Source organism: Adiantum capillus-veneris, chromosome 2 (assembly GCF_014529385.1).
Source record: "Adiantum capillus-veneris isolate H3 chromosome 2, ASM1452938v2, whole genome shotgun sequence".
Classification (NCBI taxonomy): Eukaryota; Viridiplantae; Streptophyta; class Polypodiopsida; order Polypodiales; family Pteridaceae; genus Adiantum; species Adiantum capillus-veneris.
In genome coordinates, this window is record NC_140932.1 from 140,770,473 (window position 1) to 140,790,455 (window position 19,983).

Genomic DNA, 19,983 nt, shown 5'->3' on the forward strand with positions numbered 1-19,983 from the left:
CTATTACTACCCTAGGTCCAATCCCCTTTGAAAAAGTTTCAAAAAGTTGAATTTTCAAGGCAGGAGATAATAAGCACGCTTATTATCTCTCGAGTCAGAATCCATTTTTTTAATTTGTATTGGATATTCACACTATGAACAAGTCACTCATCAAATTTCATGGAGTTTGGTTTAGTTTACAAGTTTCTAGGCCAATTTTTATGTCTACAATTGGATCTTAATAAAATTTACGCCTAACTGACAACTTACAACTCCAAATGTCACCAAACGTGAACCACTGTCTTATTACACTATGTCCTAGGATAATAAGCGCGCTTAATAATTAGGTGCCCAAATTTGTCAATTTTTTCCACTTTTTCAACTCTCACAATTAAAACAAGGTGTCTTGAGACCTGTCAAGAGGTCTCAATGAGAAATGCTTCCGACCTCTCTGGATTTTTCGTCTTCAATGGCCCGCACTTGGTTAGCAAAAGACATAAAAGGGGTACTTGAAAGGCGCTTCACTAGCCACCTTATGAACAACCTTTTTTTTTTCCATCCACTCCTTTCAATAAAAGGCATCACCGAAAAGATGCATAGAGGCAAGGAGAACCTTATTATTTTCAAGCTTTATAGCAGCTTCGAAATAGGCATTGAGCTAATGCAACCAAGAATAAGTGACAATAGCATCCATCTTGCCATCATACTTACTGAACTAGATCTTTTCTAGAATTGATGCGGATATGCTTGAAGAAACTTTTGTAGTTGCCTTCGTGATGTCTTGGCAACCTGCAAGCTTCTCGTAGTGACACTCCAGATGTTGATAATATACCCCTATAGTCGGCTAAAACTGCAATGAGATATCACATGGTCTTGCCGCACATAGCCTCCTTTTCGGTCTTCAAAGCAAGCCTTTGCACTTGCTTTTCATCGTCAAGAGCTTAGGACCAATCTTTTCGCTCCATAGCCTTGCCGCTCCTTGCGACCCAAACCCTCTTTCCACATCATCGTATATGTAACAAACTTGGACACCTAAGTCAAGATTCTGTCGCGACACAGCAAAGATTCACTTCAAATTAACTCACAGAACAAAAGAGAGACGACACGGCCCGGCGTAGTTCCGTGCCAAGAGGTATTGGCCCCAAAGACTGGCGCCTCTTTCGGTATTTATTTTTATATTAATCTTTGTGCAAAGTACAACTGAGCCCGCCAATGCTCACTCTCAATCTCTGCGTCCAGATGCTCTGTAGAGTGAGACCCTTAGGCCACTTATCAAGATTACATAGGGTTGCTAAAAGCAGAGCCCCCAAAAGCTTCTAAAATTAAAAGCAAGAGTTCCAAAAACCTGCCCACCAAAAGCTGTCAGCACGTTTTGCGGAAAATCCGTATTGTCCGTACAGTCAGAGTAAAACGCAGAGGTCTGTACAGCCAGTGTAATCCGTGGAAGTCTGTACAGCAACCACGTCAGCAGCCGCTTCGCTTGGTTTTAATATCCCTAGTGTCGCTTTGGGTCCCTCGACAATAATCCATAAAGTCGGGACAACTTTATTAGGGTGTGTGTATGTGTCCAGGCACTACCACGTCATCAGTTTGTGACATACCCCCCTCTTGAAAGAATTGTAATCGCCCTCGATTACGCCTGCAAAACAGACAGAGGCCATAAACTGTCTTAGTAGACACTGACTGTTAGTACCGACGCACTAGACACGACACATCTAGCACTTGTACAAAAACGACAGTCACATCACAGGACATCACTCGACATCATAGGACATCACATGAAAAATCACAGACAAATTCATTCCAAAAATCTCACACAATGACCATCGGCAACGTATTTAGTAATCGCATCTAGATCCAATCCGGACCTCACGGATGCCCTATTAACTAATCCTTATTGCAATCATGTCTATAAAGATTTATGAGAGCGAAATGCTGCAGTCATTTCGTCTTTCAGTTCCTGTACTCAAACAAGTCAAGTACAAATCAACCATATTCATTTTCAGGAATTCTTGTCATAAAGTCATACAACAGAATACTACTCAGCCCATTAGTATCCCTGAAACCCAAAGGGGACATCAGTGACTCTATTCAAAATCGGAGTAATCCGTTGACAAAGGAGCGGAGTGACTCTCCTCTTGTGCAAACCCGCTGCACTAGATTCACCCTCGCTAAATTTGGGGTTATATCGGAGTAGACTATGCTAAACCGAATGCTTCAAGGTAAAGTTTTAAAATCTGAGGAGAATCTGCTAGTCCTCCTCCTCCATCCACTTCGCATCCAATGCAGGATAGTTCTTGAATTTAACCAAGAACCGCCTAATCACTTTACCTTTTGTCTTTCTGTCTTTGTGTGCCAAAATTTGTTCTGGAACGAGTATCTCCTCGCTTTCCTCCAATTTAGGTTGCTCAACAGGCTCCCCATCAACAGGCACATCGCCTTTAAAAGGCTTCAATAGACTCACATGAAATGCATTGTGAATCTTCCAAGTATCAAGCAGCTTGAGTCTAAAGGAGACATCATTTATCCTTTCTTTTATCTAGAAAGGGCCATAATACCTCATGCTAAGCTTTCGAAAAAGCCGCTCCTTTCCCTTTTTCTTTCTTAGGAGTGCCTTCTCAAAACGTAAGAGCACCCAATCGTCTTCCTTTAATTTCAAATCTCGTCGATGTCGATCTGTTGCCTTTTTATGTCGTTCTTGAGATTTCGCTAAAGCCTCCCGGACCTTGGCAAAAGCAGTGTCCAAGTCCCTCGTGTACTGATCAGCTTCAAAAATATTATCTTTAGTGCTACGGAAGGGTGGAACCTTCGGAGCACCTTCAAAGATCTCAAATGGCGCCTTTCCCATTGAAGAGTGGATCATGTTATTGTAGGCAAATTCCACCAAGGACAAAAAAAATTCCCATTGAGCCCATCTGTCTGCGGGTAAAATGATGATGAGAACTGCAACCGTGTGCCAATGTTCTCCCAAATAGGCTCCAAAACGAACTCGTGAATCGGGGATCTTTGTCGAAGACTATTGTCGCGGAAAATCTGTGCAATGAACAGTTTCGCTAAATGATCCGACTTGACTGTCTTCTTCACTGGAATGAAGTGAGCTTGCTTGCTAAATCTGTCGATGACAGTCCAAATGCCATCATGCCCACTCTGTGTCTTCGGGAGATCAAAAATGAAATCCATTGCAATACTTTCCGAGGGGCGGGTGGGAATGGGTAAAGGGTGTAACAACCCCTGTGCCTTATGCCTGTCAAACTTGACCTTCTGGCATACTAAACCACTACATACAAATTCGTCCACATCTTTCTTGAGACTCAGCCAAAAGAAGTAAGGCTCCACACCTTTCAAGGTGGTGTCGATGCCGCGATGACCCGTAAAAGATGGACAATGGCATTCAGTTAGAACCTTTTCCCTCAACGGCTGTGTAACGCAAACAAAGTTTTCTTCATCAAGTAGCCATCCCGTATGGAATATCCTGCTACTACCTCCCTATTCTATATTCAAGTGAATACGTTGGAAAAATCCGGATTTGTGGCGTACTGATCAACCGTGTCCTCAAAGCTTCTATAATGAATCGCGGAAATAACCAAGACTAGGGGCTTCCAAGACAAAGCATCTGCCACCAAGTTTTTCTGTCCCTAAACATGGACAATCTGGAAGTGAAACTGTGACAAGATGTTAGCCCACTGCAATTGCCTTTCCTAAAGCTACTTCTGTGACAAGAAGTAGCGTAAACTCTAACGATCACTGAAGACCGTGAAATCGGCTCCGCGTAGGTAATGTCGCCACTGAGTAAGAGCGTGGATCACTATCAAAAGCTCTTTCTCATAAATCTGTGTTGTCAATTCTGGCCTTGAAAAAAATCGGCTTTCATAGGCAATCACATGGCCTTCTTGCATTAAGACCGCTCCCAGACTATGACCACAAGCATCACAATATACTTCAAATGACTTTTGCAAGCCCGGCAAAGTCAACACCTTTGTCAGTTTTTCTTTAAGTGTCTGAAAGGCAATCACCTTTGTCGATCCCCACAAGAAAGGGACTCCTTTCTGTGTCAATACGTGCAAAGGGGAAGCTACCTCTGCAAACTTTCGAATGAACCGCCAGTAGTAAGAACATAAGCCCAAGAAGCTTCTAACTTCATGAACATTCTTCAAATTTGACCGGTCACGTATAGTCTCAATCTTTGCCGGGTCCATATGTACTCCTACTGCTGAGACGATGTATCCCAAAACGTGTATCTCCGGCAAGAAAAATTCGCTCTTTTTGGCATTGATAACTAATTTGTGATCCCGCAATGCTTGAAAGACCTGTAGCAAATGATATCAATCTTTTGCTTCATCCTTGGAGAAGACTATAATGTCATCAAAGAAAGTGTCGACAAATCATCTTTACTCTCGGAAAATCCTATCCATCATTCGGTTGAAAGTCGTTGGAGCATTGGTAAGGCCAAAAAGCATCACCAAAAATTCATATAAACCAAAGCTTGTCTGTAAGGCTGTGTAACAAACTTGGACACTCCAAGTCAAGATTCTACCGCGACACAGCAGAGATTCACTTCAAAACAGTTCACAATTCACAATTAATTCGACACGACCCGGCGGAGTTCCGTGCCTAGAGATATTGGCCCCAAATACTGGCGCCCCTTTCGGTATTTCTTTTTGTATTAATCTGCAACTCAAAGTACAAGGAGTGAGAGGGGTCTCACTCTCACACTCTGCGACCAGATGCTCTGAGAAGTGGGAGCAGGAGCCCTGCCCATCTATTTATTGATTACAAGGGATGCCAAAAGCAGAGCCCCAAAAGTTGCCCTTTTAAAAGCATTAAAATAAAGCAAGTTTCCCCCAAAAGCTTCTCAACCATTGCGTAGGATGTTCAGCTGCTTTTTTCCCAGCACAAAACGCGGAATTCCGTACAGCTGCCGCTTTTTTCCGACGTGATCTGCAGAGACTATCATACGGTACTGCCGCCTTTCAAGGGCCTGCAAGCCGGGGGTGTGTGTGGGTGCTCTGCTACCCCCATGTCCAGGCCATGCCATGTCACCAGTTTGTGACATACCCCCCTCTTGAAAGTATTGTAATCGTTGCTCATCAAGCTCTCCATCATCTAGCACATCGCCTTTAAAAGGCTTCAGGAGACTCACATGAAAAGCATTGTGAATCCTCCAAGTATCAAACAGCTTCAATCTAAAGGAGACATCATTTATCTTTTCAGAAATCTGGAAAGGTCCATAGTATCTCATGCTAAGCTTTGGAAAAAGCCGCTCCTTTCCCTTTTTCTTTCTCAGGCGTGCCTTCTCAAAACGTAAGAGCACCCAGTCGTTCTCCTTTAATTTCAAATCGTGACGATGACGATCTGCTGGCTTTTTGTGTCTTTCTTGAGATTTTTGCAAAGGCTCCCGGACCTTGGCAAAAGCCATGTCTAAGTCGTGCGTATAGTCGTCGGCTTCAAAAATCTTATCTTTCGTGCTTAGGAAGGGTGGAACCTTCGTAGCACCTTCAATAATCTCAAATGGCGCCTTCCCCGTTGAAGAGTGAATCGTGTTATTGTAGGCAGATTCCACCAAAGGTAAATACTTTTCCGGACTGTTATTGACAGGTTTAGCAAGCAAGCTCATTTCATTCCAGTGAAGAAAACAGTAAAGCCGGATCACTTAGCGAGACTGTTTGTGGCCCAGATCTTCAGATTACATGGCATGCTTGAGACAATTGTCTCCGACAGAGACCCCAGATTCACGAGTTTGTTTTAAAAGGCTATTTGACAGAACATTGGCGCGCGGTTGCATTCCTCGTCATCTTTCCACCCGCAGATAATGGGCAATCGGAAATTGCAATCAGTCGTACTGGATTTATTGAAGTCTTACATCTCGGATCAGAAGACTAGATACCATCGTACACACTTTGTGTTCTCGTGAGATCAAAAATGAAATCCATTGCAATACTTTCCTGTAACAATCCCTGTGCTTTATGCCTGTCAAACTTGACCTCCTGGCATACCAAGCAACTGCGTACAAAATCGTCCACATCCTTCTTGAGCCTCGGCCAAAAGAAGTATCTCCCCACACCTTTCAAGGCGGTAGCAATGCCGTCATGACCCGTAAATGGTGGACAGTGGCATTCGGTCAAAACCTTTTCCCTCAACGCCTGTGTAACGCACAACATCGTTTTCTTCATCAAGTAGCCATCCCGAATGGAATATCCCGCTACTACCTCCCCATTCCGTATCCGAGTGAAAATATCTGCAAAATCTGTATCTGTGGCATACTGATCGACCATATCCTCGAAGCTCCTATGGTGTATCGCGGAAAGAAGTCGAAGCAATAGCGGGTTCATTTTTTTATTCTTTCTTAGGACAATCCTTTTTCATGTGACCTACTGTGTGACAACCATGTTCCTTTGCATACAATGCCTATTCTTCTTTACTTAATTGACCACCGACAATTCCTTGAGCAACTTTCTCATTAGGTGTGAGTTTAGGTTTATCAGATTTTCCTTTACTCTTATCCTTATCTTTGTCACTCTTAGATTGAGAAGAAGAATTGGAGAGTTCTTTTTATTGTTACCATTCCTACTATAATTTTTGTCCTTGTGTTTAGAGGAGTCGTGAGAGGAAGAGTTAACCATTACAGTAGGCCGTCTTGAGCTTACACTTGTTGTGCTTCATTTCTTGATGTTGAGCCAAGCGTATCGCCTCTTGTAATGTCTTTGGATTATCAACCTCCACATCAAACTAGTGGTCCAATCCAAAGAGAATCGCCTCCAACCTTTCCTCATTCAAAATTGAAACACACAGTTAGCATACAACATCACAGGTTTACCTTTGTTGAGACAGCCCGAAAATCCTCCTTCAATCGCTTCAAGTACTATGGAGGCAAGAAACGAGTCCTTAGATCCTCCTTGAACTCCTCTCAACTAAGCTCGAGGCGAGAACGAGGAGAGACTCGGCATGGGCCGTCTTACGGGCATCTTCCTCCTTTTCCATCCACTCATCCTTCCAGGTGATGGCATCACCTGCAAGATGCATGGAAGCCAAGAGAACTTTGTTATTATCAAACTTTTTAGCAACAGCAAAATACGATGTAAATTGATGCAACCAAGAATAGATGACAATAGCATCCATTTTACCGTCATACTTACTGAACGTAATCTTCTCGGGAATTGGTTCGTGTAGCATTGGTCACCTCCAAGATGGTCTTGGCAAGCTTTTATTAATCTGGCTTTGAAGAGGAGGAATTGGTTTGAATGAGAGAGGTAGAGATGTGTGTGTGTGTGTGTGGGGGGGGGGGGGGGGGGGGGGGGGGGGGGGGGGGGGGGGGGGGGGGGGGGGGGGGGAGAGAGAGAGAGAGAGAGAATGAAACCCAATGAAGTCCCAACCAACCCTCTCAAGGGCCCCCCACATCATTCTCGATGTGGTATTTGCTTTTGATTGCGTAAATGGAATATATAGGGAGTTTGCGTCAGCAAACGTGATGCCGGTTCGGCGAGAATAAGGCTGCAAATTCCAAAATGATGGGGCTGTTGGGCTGATCCAGTACTTGCTCGTGATAGAGAGCCCAAAACTCTAAGTGTTGCAGATGCAAAACACTAGGGCTGATCTCTACTGCTGGCTGAATATGATGGAAAACATTGGCTGATCTGCTTCAATTATAGTGGATTTTAAAGTGTCAAATCAGGAAAATGTGCACACAATGGAGTTTTTTGACGATAACTCACTGTTCTATGACCCATTTGACGAATGGATTGGACCGACACGTTCTTCTAACCTAGACTTACATGCATGTCATGTCAGATGCCCACCGAAGTGTAATAACATCTGTCAAAACACTTGTTGAAACCATTTATGCAAGAGGGTTCCAAAACTGGAAAACCTAATCTAATGGACTCATCCGGTCATGTAGGTCCTGCAAGCAGGCTCACAAAATTGCCAATACTAATCCTCCTAGGATTCTAGGCACTCCTACCTAGGGATATGTACAGAATTGGCTCTCGAAGTCGATGAAGCATGTCGTGCATGTGACATCTTTTGTTCCTTGTCCTACAGCTTCTCCTTAATGTCCTCGTCCTTCAGTGTCAATGACCTTGTCAGCAAAGCATAGCCGCCCAATGTATGGCCATCATACTCTGAATGTTAAAGGCCTTCTGCTTTAGGAAGTACCTCTAAAGTCAAGACGGAACCCCAGCACTACCTCTCCGTCTCTCTGTCTACTCCTCAAGGAGTACCATCCTGAAGAATGTGGTAAAAAAGGCATCTGAAAACCGTCGGTTGCAAGCCAATAGAGTCTTCTTCACCCACAGAAGATGGTTCCAAGCTGTAAGAATGTGTGCCTCGTACGCAAGTGTCAACCAAAGGGAAGCAAATAATTGTTTGAATCCCACCCAAGTACATGGTACTTGTCCATGAAGCGATAAGGCCACCACCATTGTTATGCATTCCCTTTAGGAAAGCGGCTCCTTTCGTGATCTAAAAAGAGATTGCTTTCTTGATCCCTGCTCTGAAAGGGCCAAAAGCACATGTGCCATATGGCGCAAAAGCTCTTGTTCTTATGTCATGAAGTCCAAAAGCACCGACACCTGAGCCATATGGTCCAAATCCACCTGTAGGCATTGCCATCTCTACCCGCCATATTTGAGAACATAGGATTCCTGTTCAAAAGGACTGGAAAGGGTAGCATTTGTTGTTGCAAATCCTGCATATACTGCACAACAACTTTGTAGCAAAATCAACTAAGGGAATTTATATTATCATGAAACTTTGACAAGGGCAAAAAGGAGCCATTGCCACGTCATCAACCAGTGTTCAAGTACATACCAATCTGCCACATCATCGTTCAGTCTGTGCAATTCCATGAATCGCGCTGCAATTCACGCACTAACACAGGGCAATGACCAGTTTCGTCCAGTCTATGTGTTTGTGATAGAGATTAGCCAGCAAGGAATTATGCCATGTCAAGAATTGTGACACCCTTGTAATTCATATGTGAGTGCTTCTTGATGATTATATAAACAAATGTGAACAAGATAAGAATATGTACTCTGAATTGTTTCAAACATATGATCAATCGAAGGAACACATGAGAATATTTAAATATGGCTTCAACTCTACTAACATGTGGCGCTTCCCTAGGTTTTGTGGTTAAAATATCAGAGGAGGGATGCCCTTTTTCAAACCATCCCCCCCCCCCAAAGGCATCTGTCCCAAGTACCTAATTGTCTCACAATATAAGACAAAAGACGAGTAGCTAAGTCATACAGAGTATAGTACTACAAGCACTTGAGCTACTAGCCAAAATGTTAACAGCCAAAAGGAAATTGGACGGGGCCAATGCTGCACCTTGCAACAAGTTTTTTCCCACTTGCATACCTACTCTCTTGTTCACAACATGATTGCTCCTATCTCATGCGGCAGCAGGCAGTATTTTGCTCTCGCTCTCTCTCTCTCTCTCTCTCTCTCTCTCTCTCTCTCTCTCTCACACACACACACACAAAACAGAGGCTTACATGGGAATAGGAATGCAAGGATCGGGGCGAGACTCAAAAATGCGCACGGGAAGGAGCTGTGGCCGGGGTTGAGCAAGAATGAGGTGAGCAAGCAGCAAGCCAGCAGGGCCGCCACCCACAATCACCACGCCACTATCTGCCATGGCGAACCCGGCAAAAGCTTGCTACGACGTACGTGGCTGCATTTTAACGAAAGTTCTGGGTGATTTATCATTTGTTGCGATTTCAATTGGAAGATTTGAGAGCTGCCTTCGGTGCTCTTAGGCCCGGGTGGCGCGCCCCACCACTTTTTTGGACTGTAGCATATCGCTTCTTCAATGTTTTCCTGCCGCTTTCATCGGAAAGTGACTCACCTCCCCTAGCCGTTTGCAACTATGGCTAAGCGGTGGCACACTAAGGTTGGGTTCACATTGAGGCGGCGGAAGAGAGCCTCCAAAAGTAGCTTTTTCGGGTGGCAGAGTTCCATAATGCACACTTCCGCCACCCATTTGTTCACATAGAGGGTGGAAGAAAAAGTCACTCAATTTTCTTCCGTCGACTTGTGTGAACATTGGGCGGCGACGGAACAAAGAGTGAAAGGTAAACGGATTTAGCATTTGCATCAATAAAGCATAATACAAACCATAGCATAAAATTTATTAAATTGAATGCATTTGTTACAAAAGCTCTAACTTGAAGATGATGATGAATCTACTTCCTCGAAAGCCTCATTTCCAAAAAATTCTTGGACATTCATCCGTGCATGTTTTTTGTACATTGCCTTTGCAATACTGTCCCTCCTCTCGGAGCCTACTCCAAGGTCATTGGAACCTCCTTCATCGTTGCCTTGTGCATGCTCCATAGCCTCCTCTATTTCGACATCCCGTGTTGCCATAAGCTCCATCATGGATGTGGCACCTACTCTTTGATCCTCAGTTGCACGTCCACCGTGACGCGCCAGTTCTGCTTCTGTCTCCCTCACCCACTTTATATCAAAAGATTCTCCATGGAAAATACAAAGGTTGTGAAGCACAAGACAAGCTGCTACAAGATCTGGCACATAGCGTAGATTCATGTCACATCTTTTTAACAAAATTCTAAACCTTGCCTTCAACATTCCAAAAGCTCTCTCAACTGGCATCCTTGTACTTGATTGAATGAAATTTCAGTAGTACTTGAGACGTGACAGCCCTTCCTTGCACCCTTTGAAAGGCACTAGCATATATGGCCGTGTCGGATAAGCGCAATCACCAACTATACAGTAGTTGCCTAGTTCCCCTTTTGCACATCTTTGACCTAGCTCACTTATAGTGAAATTCAATGAGTCATGCACTGATCCGGCCCATCCAACATCAAAATTCCATATTGAACAATTAGCAGATACGGTTAGTTGCAGCAAAATAGAGTAGAAACCTTTTCGATTGAAGTAGTCGACATGGTTGTCCCTTGGTGCAATGATGGGAATGTGCGAACCATCTATCGCACCAACAACAAAGGGGATTCCTCTTGCTGCTTCAAACTCACGCGCCAATGTCGCAAGTCGAGAGCTTGAAGGCCATCTGATGTACATATCCCTAAGGCTAGATTTCATGGTTGCCTTGCAAAAATCAAGTACAATTCCACAAGATGTACTTTTGGCACATCCATAAGTGTCACCAAGGCGGCCCAAGAGTCCATCGCCAGTAGCAAGTCTGGTAAGAGCGATTGCTACTCTATCTTCTATAGGCACAGTCTTGCGAAAGTTTGTGGATTTCTTCTGCATGAAAGGTGCAAGCTTCCCACAAAGGTAATTGAAGGTTTCTTTGCTTACCCTTAGATAGCGCTTGAACATGCTAGCATTGTAAGCACTTAGGAGATAGCATCGGACAAAGCCTTGTGGACGTGGGTATGCCCACGCTCGCCGTCATCATGGTCCCTCCTTCGGTTGGAAATCTTCTTCAGGCTTACAGATCGTGCCATGCTCTCGCAAACATGCAACCAAGTTTGCCCTATGGACTCATCATTGCGAAAGCTGGGCTCCTTTAGCAATTCACAAATGGCTAAAGAACACAACCATGCACAATAGAGAGCCATTTCCTTGGATATAGCCATTGAATCCTGCAATCGTTGAAAGGGTACAAGATATTTAGTTCACGGTCTACTATAATTTATTGGAGTTTTTTCAGACTTTGAAACCTTGAAACATTTTCATACACTTCGGAAGCACAACAATAAAAGGCAAGCTTTGGACGCTTTGACAAATTACAACAAAACTCTAAAAAAACATAGAAGTTGTGAAACATGGAAAGCTTAAAACTACTTGTCACCCCCCCTAGAGTCCTTCAAAAAATCACTCATAGTCATGCGCATAGCATCTAGTATATTGAGCCTCTCCTTCTCCAAGGCAATATTCTGGCTAAGCGTTATCCTTGAGATGCTCCAAGAGAAGTTTCCCTGTACCAGCCATCTCGGCCAAGGACTCCTCGTACTTTTCGGCTTGAGGACATGGTGGGTTGGGTCTTCTCTTGATGTGGGGAAGGGTTTTCTTCTAAGGTGTCACCAGTTGTTGGGGTAACATCCTCCATTGTTGATGAAGAAGCGTGGCTAACAGGAGTAATAGTGGCTCTGGCGTGGTAGTATTCATCCACTATGTCATACCATTTGCATGTATGCCTCCTATCATTACCAGAAATTGAGTTATGGGCTTTGTCCTGACGGTATTGTTGCAATACTGCTTGCCACTTTTTGTGGCAACTTTCACTATCTTTATCAAAGTCAAGGTAGGTGGCGGCTAGTTTAGTAGCCACCTTTGCCCATAAATTAATCCCTTGCTTCCCGGGATTATTGAACTCCTCATTCATGCCCCCCCGGATATGAATGAGTTGGTCCACCCACCAATCTTTCCACTTGCTTTTCTTGTTGTCGTCGTCATCATCATCTTCCAAGTCGATGGTGCTCTTCTTCTTCGAGGCTTTGGGCTTCTTTGTTGCAGTTTGGTTTTGTAGCACAACCTCCTCGTTGGTGACTTCTTTCCTCTTCGACTATTTGGCACATCTTGCCTTGGGTTGAGAAGCTCGCATGGGATTAGGGGTCGGGTTGGGTGATGGAGTGGATGCCACATGATCGGGGGCACACTCCATATTGGAGTTAGGACTAGTGGCACTCAAAGGGGGCGAGGGATGAGAAGGGTTTGTAGCCATAGGAGAATGTGAGCTATGAGCATTTAGAGAAGGAGAGGGATGAGGTGGTGGAATTTGAGATCCATAATTCGGGGGTCTAAACATAAAGGGAGAATTAGGAGAGATGGAGGGAGAGTTCATCATGGCTTGGTAGCCATGAGGTGGCATATGGAAAGAAGGGTGGGGAAATGGATAGAAAGTGGATTGAGAAAATGGAGGTTGGGAGAGAGTAGGGTCGTCATCTTCCCGTTGGGAGTCGAAAAATTGATTTGGGTTGGAGTCCATGGTACCTACAACGCCAAAAAAAAAAAAAAAGAATGTTAAAGATGTGTACACAAAGTTGAGATCAATGCATGAAAGTGCCAATCGCAAAACTCATAGCGACCTTAATGAATTGATTGCACCGCCGTCGGTCTCTTAACGCTTCAACCCTACAAGAACACCATTTAAAAAATGTTGGTACATCATAGAGCATAAGAAATAAACAGCATGTGAAATAAACTTGGAATTTTAAGATAACTCATTATCGCCATTGTCAATGTTTATTGCAATGTTTTAATACTTAATTTGTATGTGGTCTTTGCTCGAAATGTTGCAGGCTACTATCTCAAAAGTTCTTAACCTCAAACAACGCCTTTCCTACATCAAGAGATGAAGAATGAAGTGAAAAGATGTTGAACAAGCTCGGGCAAGCTCGGGCTCGATGACAACACCATATACACATGTCCCAATGATTGTATTTTGTATAGAAATGAATACGAAAATGAAAATTCATGTCCAAAATGTAAAACATCTTGTTATAAAGATACGAGCGGACAAATCCCTCGTAAGATGTTTTGACATTTTTTGTTGGCACCCCGTATACAATACATATTTTGAACCCCAAATTTAGCAAGACTTATGGATTGGGGAGCAAAGAATGCAAGTACGGATAGGATTATGATAATTTCCTTGGATTTCCTTGCTTTCAAACATATCAATAAAAAATGGGCTGAGTTTGAAACAGAACCATGACATATTAAGATGGACATTGGTGTGAATCCATTCTCCATGTGCTCAAGTAAATGGTCTACTTGGTCAGTAGTTCTAGTTAACTACAATATTCCACCCTTTATTTGTTTTAAAAAAGAACATTTACTTTTGTCTCTCATAATTCGAGAAAAACGTCAAGCTAAAAACATTAACGTATACTTGACACCTCTAATTGGTGATCTCCAAGAGTTGTGGAGAGGCATAGACGTGCTTGATATGTCAAAATAAAAAAACGAAACTTAGATTTAGAGTGCAAGAAATTTTAGCATGGACTATACATGACTTTCTCGGCTACGGATTCTATGTCAGTACTGATTTCATTTTAAGTAATACATACATAGATGCCTTCTCATTTCATTCTACTTTTTATTATCATACTACATATTTCACTATGGATGTAAGGTGCTCAATCAAAGGTTATAAAGCTTAACCCTCATGTGACAATTGGTTGAAATCTACACATAGTAAGCAACTCAATAAAAGCATATACCTTCGACACAGATGATTCTTACCCAAAGATCATTTGCTATGTAGAAGCACACAAACTAGACATTTCAATGGAAAGGTCGAGAGTGGACGATGTCCAACATGGATGACATCCGAAGATATGTATCTTAAAAAATGGACCAAAAGACCCATTATCAATCGAGAGTCAGAGCTTACAAACGACGAAGATGATGACCGATCTCGAGGCGATCCTCTCTAACTCCCTCTATCTTTGTATGGTTTTCTTGAAGTATTCAAAGGATTTGAAGATCGCTCATTTTTCTTGATCATATGCATATATTAAAAAATGTAGGCCATTATTTGTGGAAACATCTTATTGGTTTGAAAGACACCGTAAGCAGCTCAAAACGACTTAAAAGATCAAAATTACAAACGTAACTTGTGGCTCCATGTTGATGAAAAGATGAGTCAAAAAGAATATGCACCTGCACCATGGGTACTTACCTCCAAAGAGATTGACACAATTAATCAAAGAATACTATCTATCCACACACCTACAATATATGGTGCCTCATTGAAGAATATATTCATTGTGGATGACACGAGTCTTTTGAACTTGAAGACACATGATTGACATATTTTCATCAAGATAAGCCAATATTTTTTTAATCGTAACAACTCTTTTCTCCAGCCAAGAGGTACTAATTTGATTGTAAATTGATACATGTAGCATGTTCTCCCCCTTGTTATTGATGATTATTTAACGAGTGGTATCTGAGATGTTATCTATCATTTAGAGAAGCTAGCAAGGTATGTGTATAGCTTGCAGATGTTTGTATATGTACCTTTAATAAACATATTTCACATCGTTTTCCTTTTTTTTTATAGATGGATCACGTCTAAGGAGATTGATATAAAGTCAATACCGCAAAAGCAAAGGGAATGCATTAAGCTTTTTTGTTTGGCAGAGAAAGAGCTACCAACATCCTTTTTTGATATCCAAGTCCACGTGCTCATTCATCTCGTGGATGAGATAGAGATTGTAGGTGTTGTTAGTACTCGTTGGATATTTTGGATTGAAATATTTATGGGAGTTTTAAGGGGCTTGTTCGCCAAAGATCACAACTAGAGGGTTTAATGGTCGTTGGAGAGTGCATGTATTACCTTTTAGAGTACCTTGAGAATGTTAGCATAGTTGTTCCTCGGAGATGGACAATGGAATCGTATCCTACATTGTCAGATGAGGTGTTATGTGGTTAGGGCATCCCTTGCAAGCTCACAACTATCGAACGCTTGTACATATCCACGTTTGTTATTTACAACTCACAGTGTATGGAAAGATTTTTCGAAGAGTACCAGGAAGTTTACAACTCACAAAAAAGGAAAAGAGCTCGCAAATCTACCAAGATTGAACCTGCATCCATTCTTCATGGTTATCTAAACGTATCAGAGATGGAATTATGGAAGGAGAAGACATCACTGATGATCAAAGAGAGATTGGATTTGACTGCGATAGGGAAGTGATAATTCTTTTTTGAATGTATATTTATGAAGTTGTTTGAATTTCTCTTTGAATGTATTTTACAAAGTTGTTTGAATTTCTAATATTCTTACTTGGAGTTTATGTACTCTGCTCTGTACTTTTAGGTTTTCACGTATAGCAACATGTGGGCCTATGGACAACATCTTCGAATCAACAAAATTGATCAGTGATGCATTACTCAAGATTCTTGCATTGTTTCATCTTTTAGGCAGCAATCACGTGCAAGTGCAAGAGATTCAAACCCTATTGATGAGGATCTTGGCTATGTGGGAACGGTAATTGGTATTTATGAACTCAACTTTTGTGTTTGCAAACAGGTTATAAGAATTTATAGATACACAAATATGGATGCTATTAACTTTGAAGTTTCTTCTAAGGCTTATTTAATATTTTATGTTGAACAAATTGTATTGGAGATAAGTTGGTTCTGTCTTGATTATAAAGGGACTAGAGCCACAATGAGACAAAAGCCATCTAGTTTTTGGGTAGTTGACTCTTCAAAACTATTATGGACAACACGAGAACCATATATTTTTTGGCACATTGTGAGCAAGATTTCTTCTAGTGGAAGTTGGCAGCATTGCTTCTTCATGCACTTTTAGTTTTGCGTTATTTGGATTCATCTCCTCTGGAACAATTGTTGTTGATTCTTCAAGTATGTCATGATGACATCTCCATTTTGTCACTTTGTTCCTATGATTTGCTTCATGATCTGTGACGTAGTTGTTCGTCCCAATTTTTTTGATGTCAAACTCAAAGTTCTCATTAGCTCCTTTCAAAACACTTATCATAAAATAAGGAACTAGGTTGTAACCTTGTTTGTTGCAAAACTTTGTCTTAGACAGATCTCTTATGGAAATCTTGTCTCTCAATTGTATGCATACAGTTTTGTTTTCAATACATCTTCCTTTGTTGTCATTCAGACTCTCTTGAACTATCTGCACCATTTGTAGGGAAACTATATTGTACCCATCCTCATCACAAACCTAAGTAGGAATTGCCTCATTTAATTCTCCATATTCTCTTAGTCCATGGAGGCAAGTCGTGCCTCTTAATCCTTGAGGACGTCAAATCTTTGACACCACCAACTCAGATGGAATCTCATATGATATAACTCAAGAGAATGACAGGACTTCTACACATTCCCATCTCCTAACAGCATTAGCACATGACAACTACTCCAACAAAGAAGAGAACGACACTAATACAATGGATGATGACATGGAAGATCTGGTCTTAGAGTTAGATATTGATCCTTCATGTGAACCTAATCCATCCTTGATTGGTTTGCCAGACACTCTTTCTCTTGATGCAAACTTGACAACAACTGAAGAGCTTCAAGAAGTAATGAAGGACAATAAAGAGATTGAATTGATCATTAACCTCTTTCCGAGCTTGATTGAACCCTAAAGAATAGAGTACCACAGAAGATAATAGCATATTCTCAGCAATTCATCCAATGTTTTTGGAGCAATTCAGATTCACTCAACAATGTTTTCTTAGCAATTCAGCCATCATTTTTGGAGCTTGAAGCATCAGTGTTTTCAGACTTCATCAGCATTTTCATTTTAGCCAAAGCCTCGTTGGATCCACTCCCCAACAGTAGCAGATCCTCGTGAGGCTTTGCAAGTACCACCAGCAACCCTTTGCAAGTACCACCAGCAACCCTTGCATTCAGGTTTCAACCATAAAGTTCAGTAGCACTTTCAAATTTTAGCAATCACAACACATTCACCTTGAAGACTCCCATCAATTCTGCTCTCTGCAGCCTTGCCACGGCCATCAGGCTAGATGGTTCTAGTTTTGTGAGAAATTGGATGGTTTGAGTGCTTGTATGTCTAGTAGTACTAACTCGATTGCAGATATGATTAGTCAAGAAGGACCGATCTTGACTCTCAAGTTGAGTCAAAAGTATCGATTCAAGATGTACCCTTTTCTTTCATGATTAGTCAATGTGCGTTGTTAGAGTGTCTTATTCTTTACAGTTTCTTGTATGTTTGGCACTGTCTATGTGTGTGGCCTTTTCACAAGGAAACCATATTGTACGCTCTATAGGATTCACTCATGGATGAGCGCAGATGCATGAAAAGCACTTTAGGAAAGATAGATAGCTTCTCTTCAAGGAATCTGCAGTGTTGCACAATTTTACGTCATGTTTGCATGCTCATTCCTTGGCATGACACAATCATAGCAAACACATTAGCACGATTGTCCAACGAGCATTGGTATTCATGTTGGGGTTTGCCATAGTGGATAGAATAAGGTCGCAAAGTTAAGTCTAGGATGCAGTTTTTGTATCAAACAGATGCGTTTATGGTCTTGTGTTTTAAGTGTTTTTAGGAAGATCCCTCAACGGAGATCCTGGAAGAAGATGGACTTGAGATCGTAGACCAAGTTGAAGACATGAACCAGAAGCAGATGAAGTGGAGTTTCTTTCAGTGCAACCCAAAGAAGCAAGCATTGTAGACATTTATGAAATTCAAACACTAGCACACATAGCTCGGTACTAGTACCTCAACTTGAAAAGGAGGGGATGTCACGTGCACATATAATCCTATGTGCATGTGGTCATAGTATTTCTACTTCTAGGGTTTAGGACAACTTAGGAAGTGTTCTGGCACCTTGTGAGCTTGTTCCCAAGCTGTGCATATTCAAGCACTTAGATTAGTTGCATACCTTTGATTGCACAACCATTAGTACCCTGCATCAAGAACAATAGATTTTTTCACATCCAGTCATATCAACTTAGCATTTTGTGTTTTAAGCCCATGCCCAGTACAACAGTTGCTTATCAGCTTTGTACCGGCACGATAGAACCAGATCCCCACAGATTAGCATAGCATTGCCAGATTTCAGCATTCAAATTTCAAATTTCAAATTTCAGCCTCGTCATTGTCATCATCGTCGTCGTTGACATAGTCCATCCTCTAGCATCATAACATTTACAACCATTGTACCAAACTTGTGCAATCTAAAGCAAATACCTCTCTAGAAATAGAGAGGGGGGACCCTTGGAAGGGGGTTTGGGACCCCATCTAGTGTCATATCTTCTCTCTCTCTCTCTCTCTCTCTCTCTCTCTCTCTCTCTCTCTCTCTCTCTCTCTCTCTCTCTCTCTCTCTCTCTCTCTCTCTCTCTCTCTCTCTCTCTCTCTCTCCTTAGCACTCTCATGCACAGTTTTTTCCCACTTTGTTTGTCATTTCTCTCCCTTCCGTCAGTTAAAGGAACCCTTGAGTATCACTCTTCACTCATCACAAGCCATAAACCATCAGTCACTTCCACTACACATTACACTGACAGTTGCACATCAGTCTTGTGGCAGTGCGATAGTTGTTGCAGATCCATTGCAAAAAATGTATTTTTGTTTTTGTAACCAGACATTGTATTTTTATTTAAATGTACCCAAACATTGTATTAGATCCACCAAGATTATATCAGTTTGGTCTCATAGGTCATTTTTGCCCTTTGAATTCAATATAGCATTTCATCTCTCTCTCTCTCTCTCTCTCTCTCTCTCTCTCTCTCTCTCTCTCTCTCTCTCTCTCTCTCTGTGTGTGTGTGTGTGTGTGTGTGTGTGTGTGTGTGTGTGTGTGTGTGTGTGTGTGTGTGTGTGTGTGTGTGTGTGTGTGTGTGTGTGTAGTTTCTAACCGTGCATTGTCGTGCCTGTGTCGTAAGCTTGGTCATTTCGCAGGTGACTCCATAAGTGTCGACACACGTTTGAAAAGGTCCCTAGTGGTCAGAACTGGGTCTTGGTGAGGACGTCGCAAATGTGTGGGACCTCAATCAGAGGGCGTTGGAGTTGGAGAAGGTCTCGAGATTGTAGAGGTGTGCCGTTATGTGACCTCGCCACCAGGTGGCCACTGGTACATATATATACATACATGGATACTGTATAATTGTGTGCTACTCCTGATAAAGGGTCTTGAGAAGAGCCCTCATCTAGGCATACGGATCCCAAGACCTCCTGTAGTTGGCATATGGTAGCCTCCAACTCCTCATTGGGGAGCTGCTGGTACTCTAGGATGTCCTCTGCTATCTGCTCCCTCGGATCGCCACAGTAGCTCGTAACATGCTCTTCAACGCCATTATAGTCCTACTCGACCTAAGGTGGGAGCCATTGAAATGATTTGTTTGAAACTTTTAGGTATTAATCGAAGGTAAAAGGATACACTTAGCTTCTCTAAAGAAGTTTTGTTTCTTATCAAAGAAAAAGAGAGAGACTTTACACTTCTACAAATCTTTACTTCTTTTCTTGCTTCAATGATTGCTTTTAGCATGAATGATGGTTCCTTTTACTTTTTGTGAAGAGACAGAATGAGAGAGGGGAAGAGATGTTTCCCCTGCTCCAGATTG

The 19,983-nt window shown here is 42.1% G+C and overlaps 1 protein-coding gene and 1 pseudogene across 2 annotated transcripts in view; both read right to left on the reverse strand.

The window, feature by feature from the left end:
- Positions 1-9,804, reverse strand: part of LOC147463744 (uncharacterized) — a 56,316-nt gene extending 46,512 nt beyond the window's left edge. For both annotated transcript variants that reach the window (XR_015185330.1, XM_086490602.1), the window contains exon 1: positions 9,474-9,804. Coding sequence is in view for 1 of the 2 variants with exons in the window: in XM_086490602.1 (XP_086346728.1) it covers positions 9,474-9,616 (143 nt within the window). In the remaining variant the exon portion in view is untranslated. The remainder of the gene's footprint in view (positions 1-9,473) is intronic.
- Positions 9,805-11,854: 2,050 nt separating this feature from the next.
- On the reverse strand, positions 11,855-12,895 carry LOC147463745 (uncharacterized; annotated as a pseudogene).
- Positions 12,896-19,983: the final 7,088 nt, after the last annotated feature.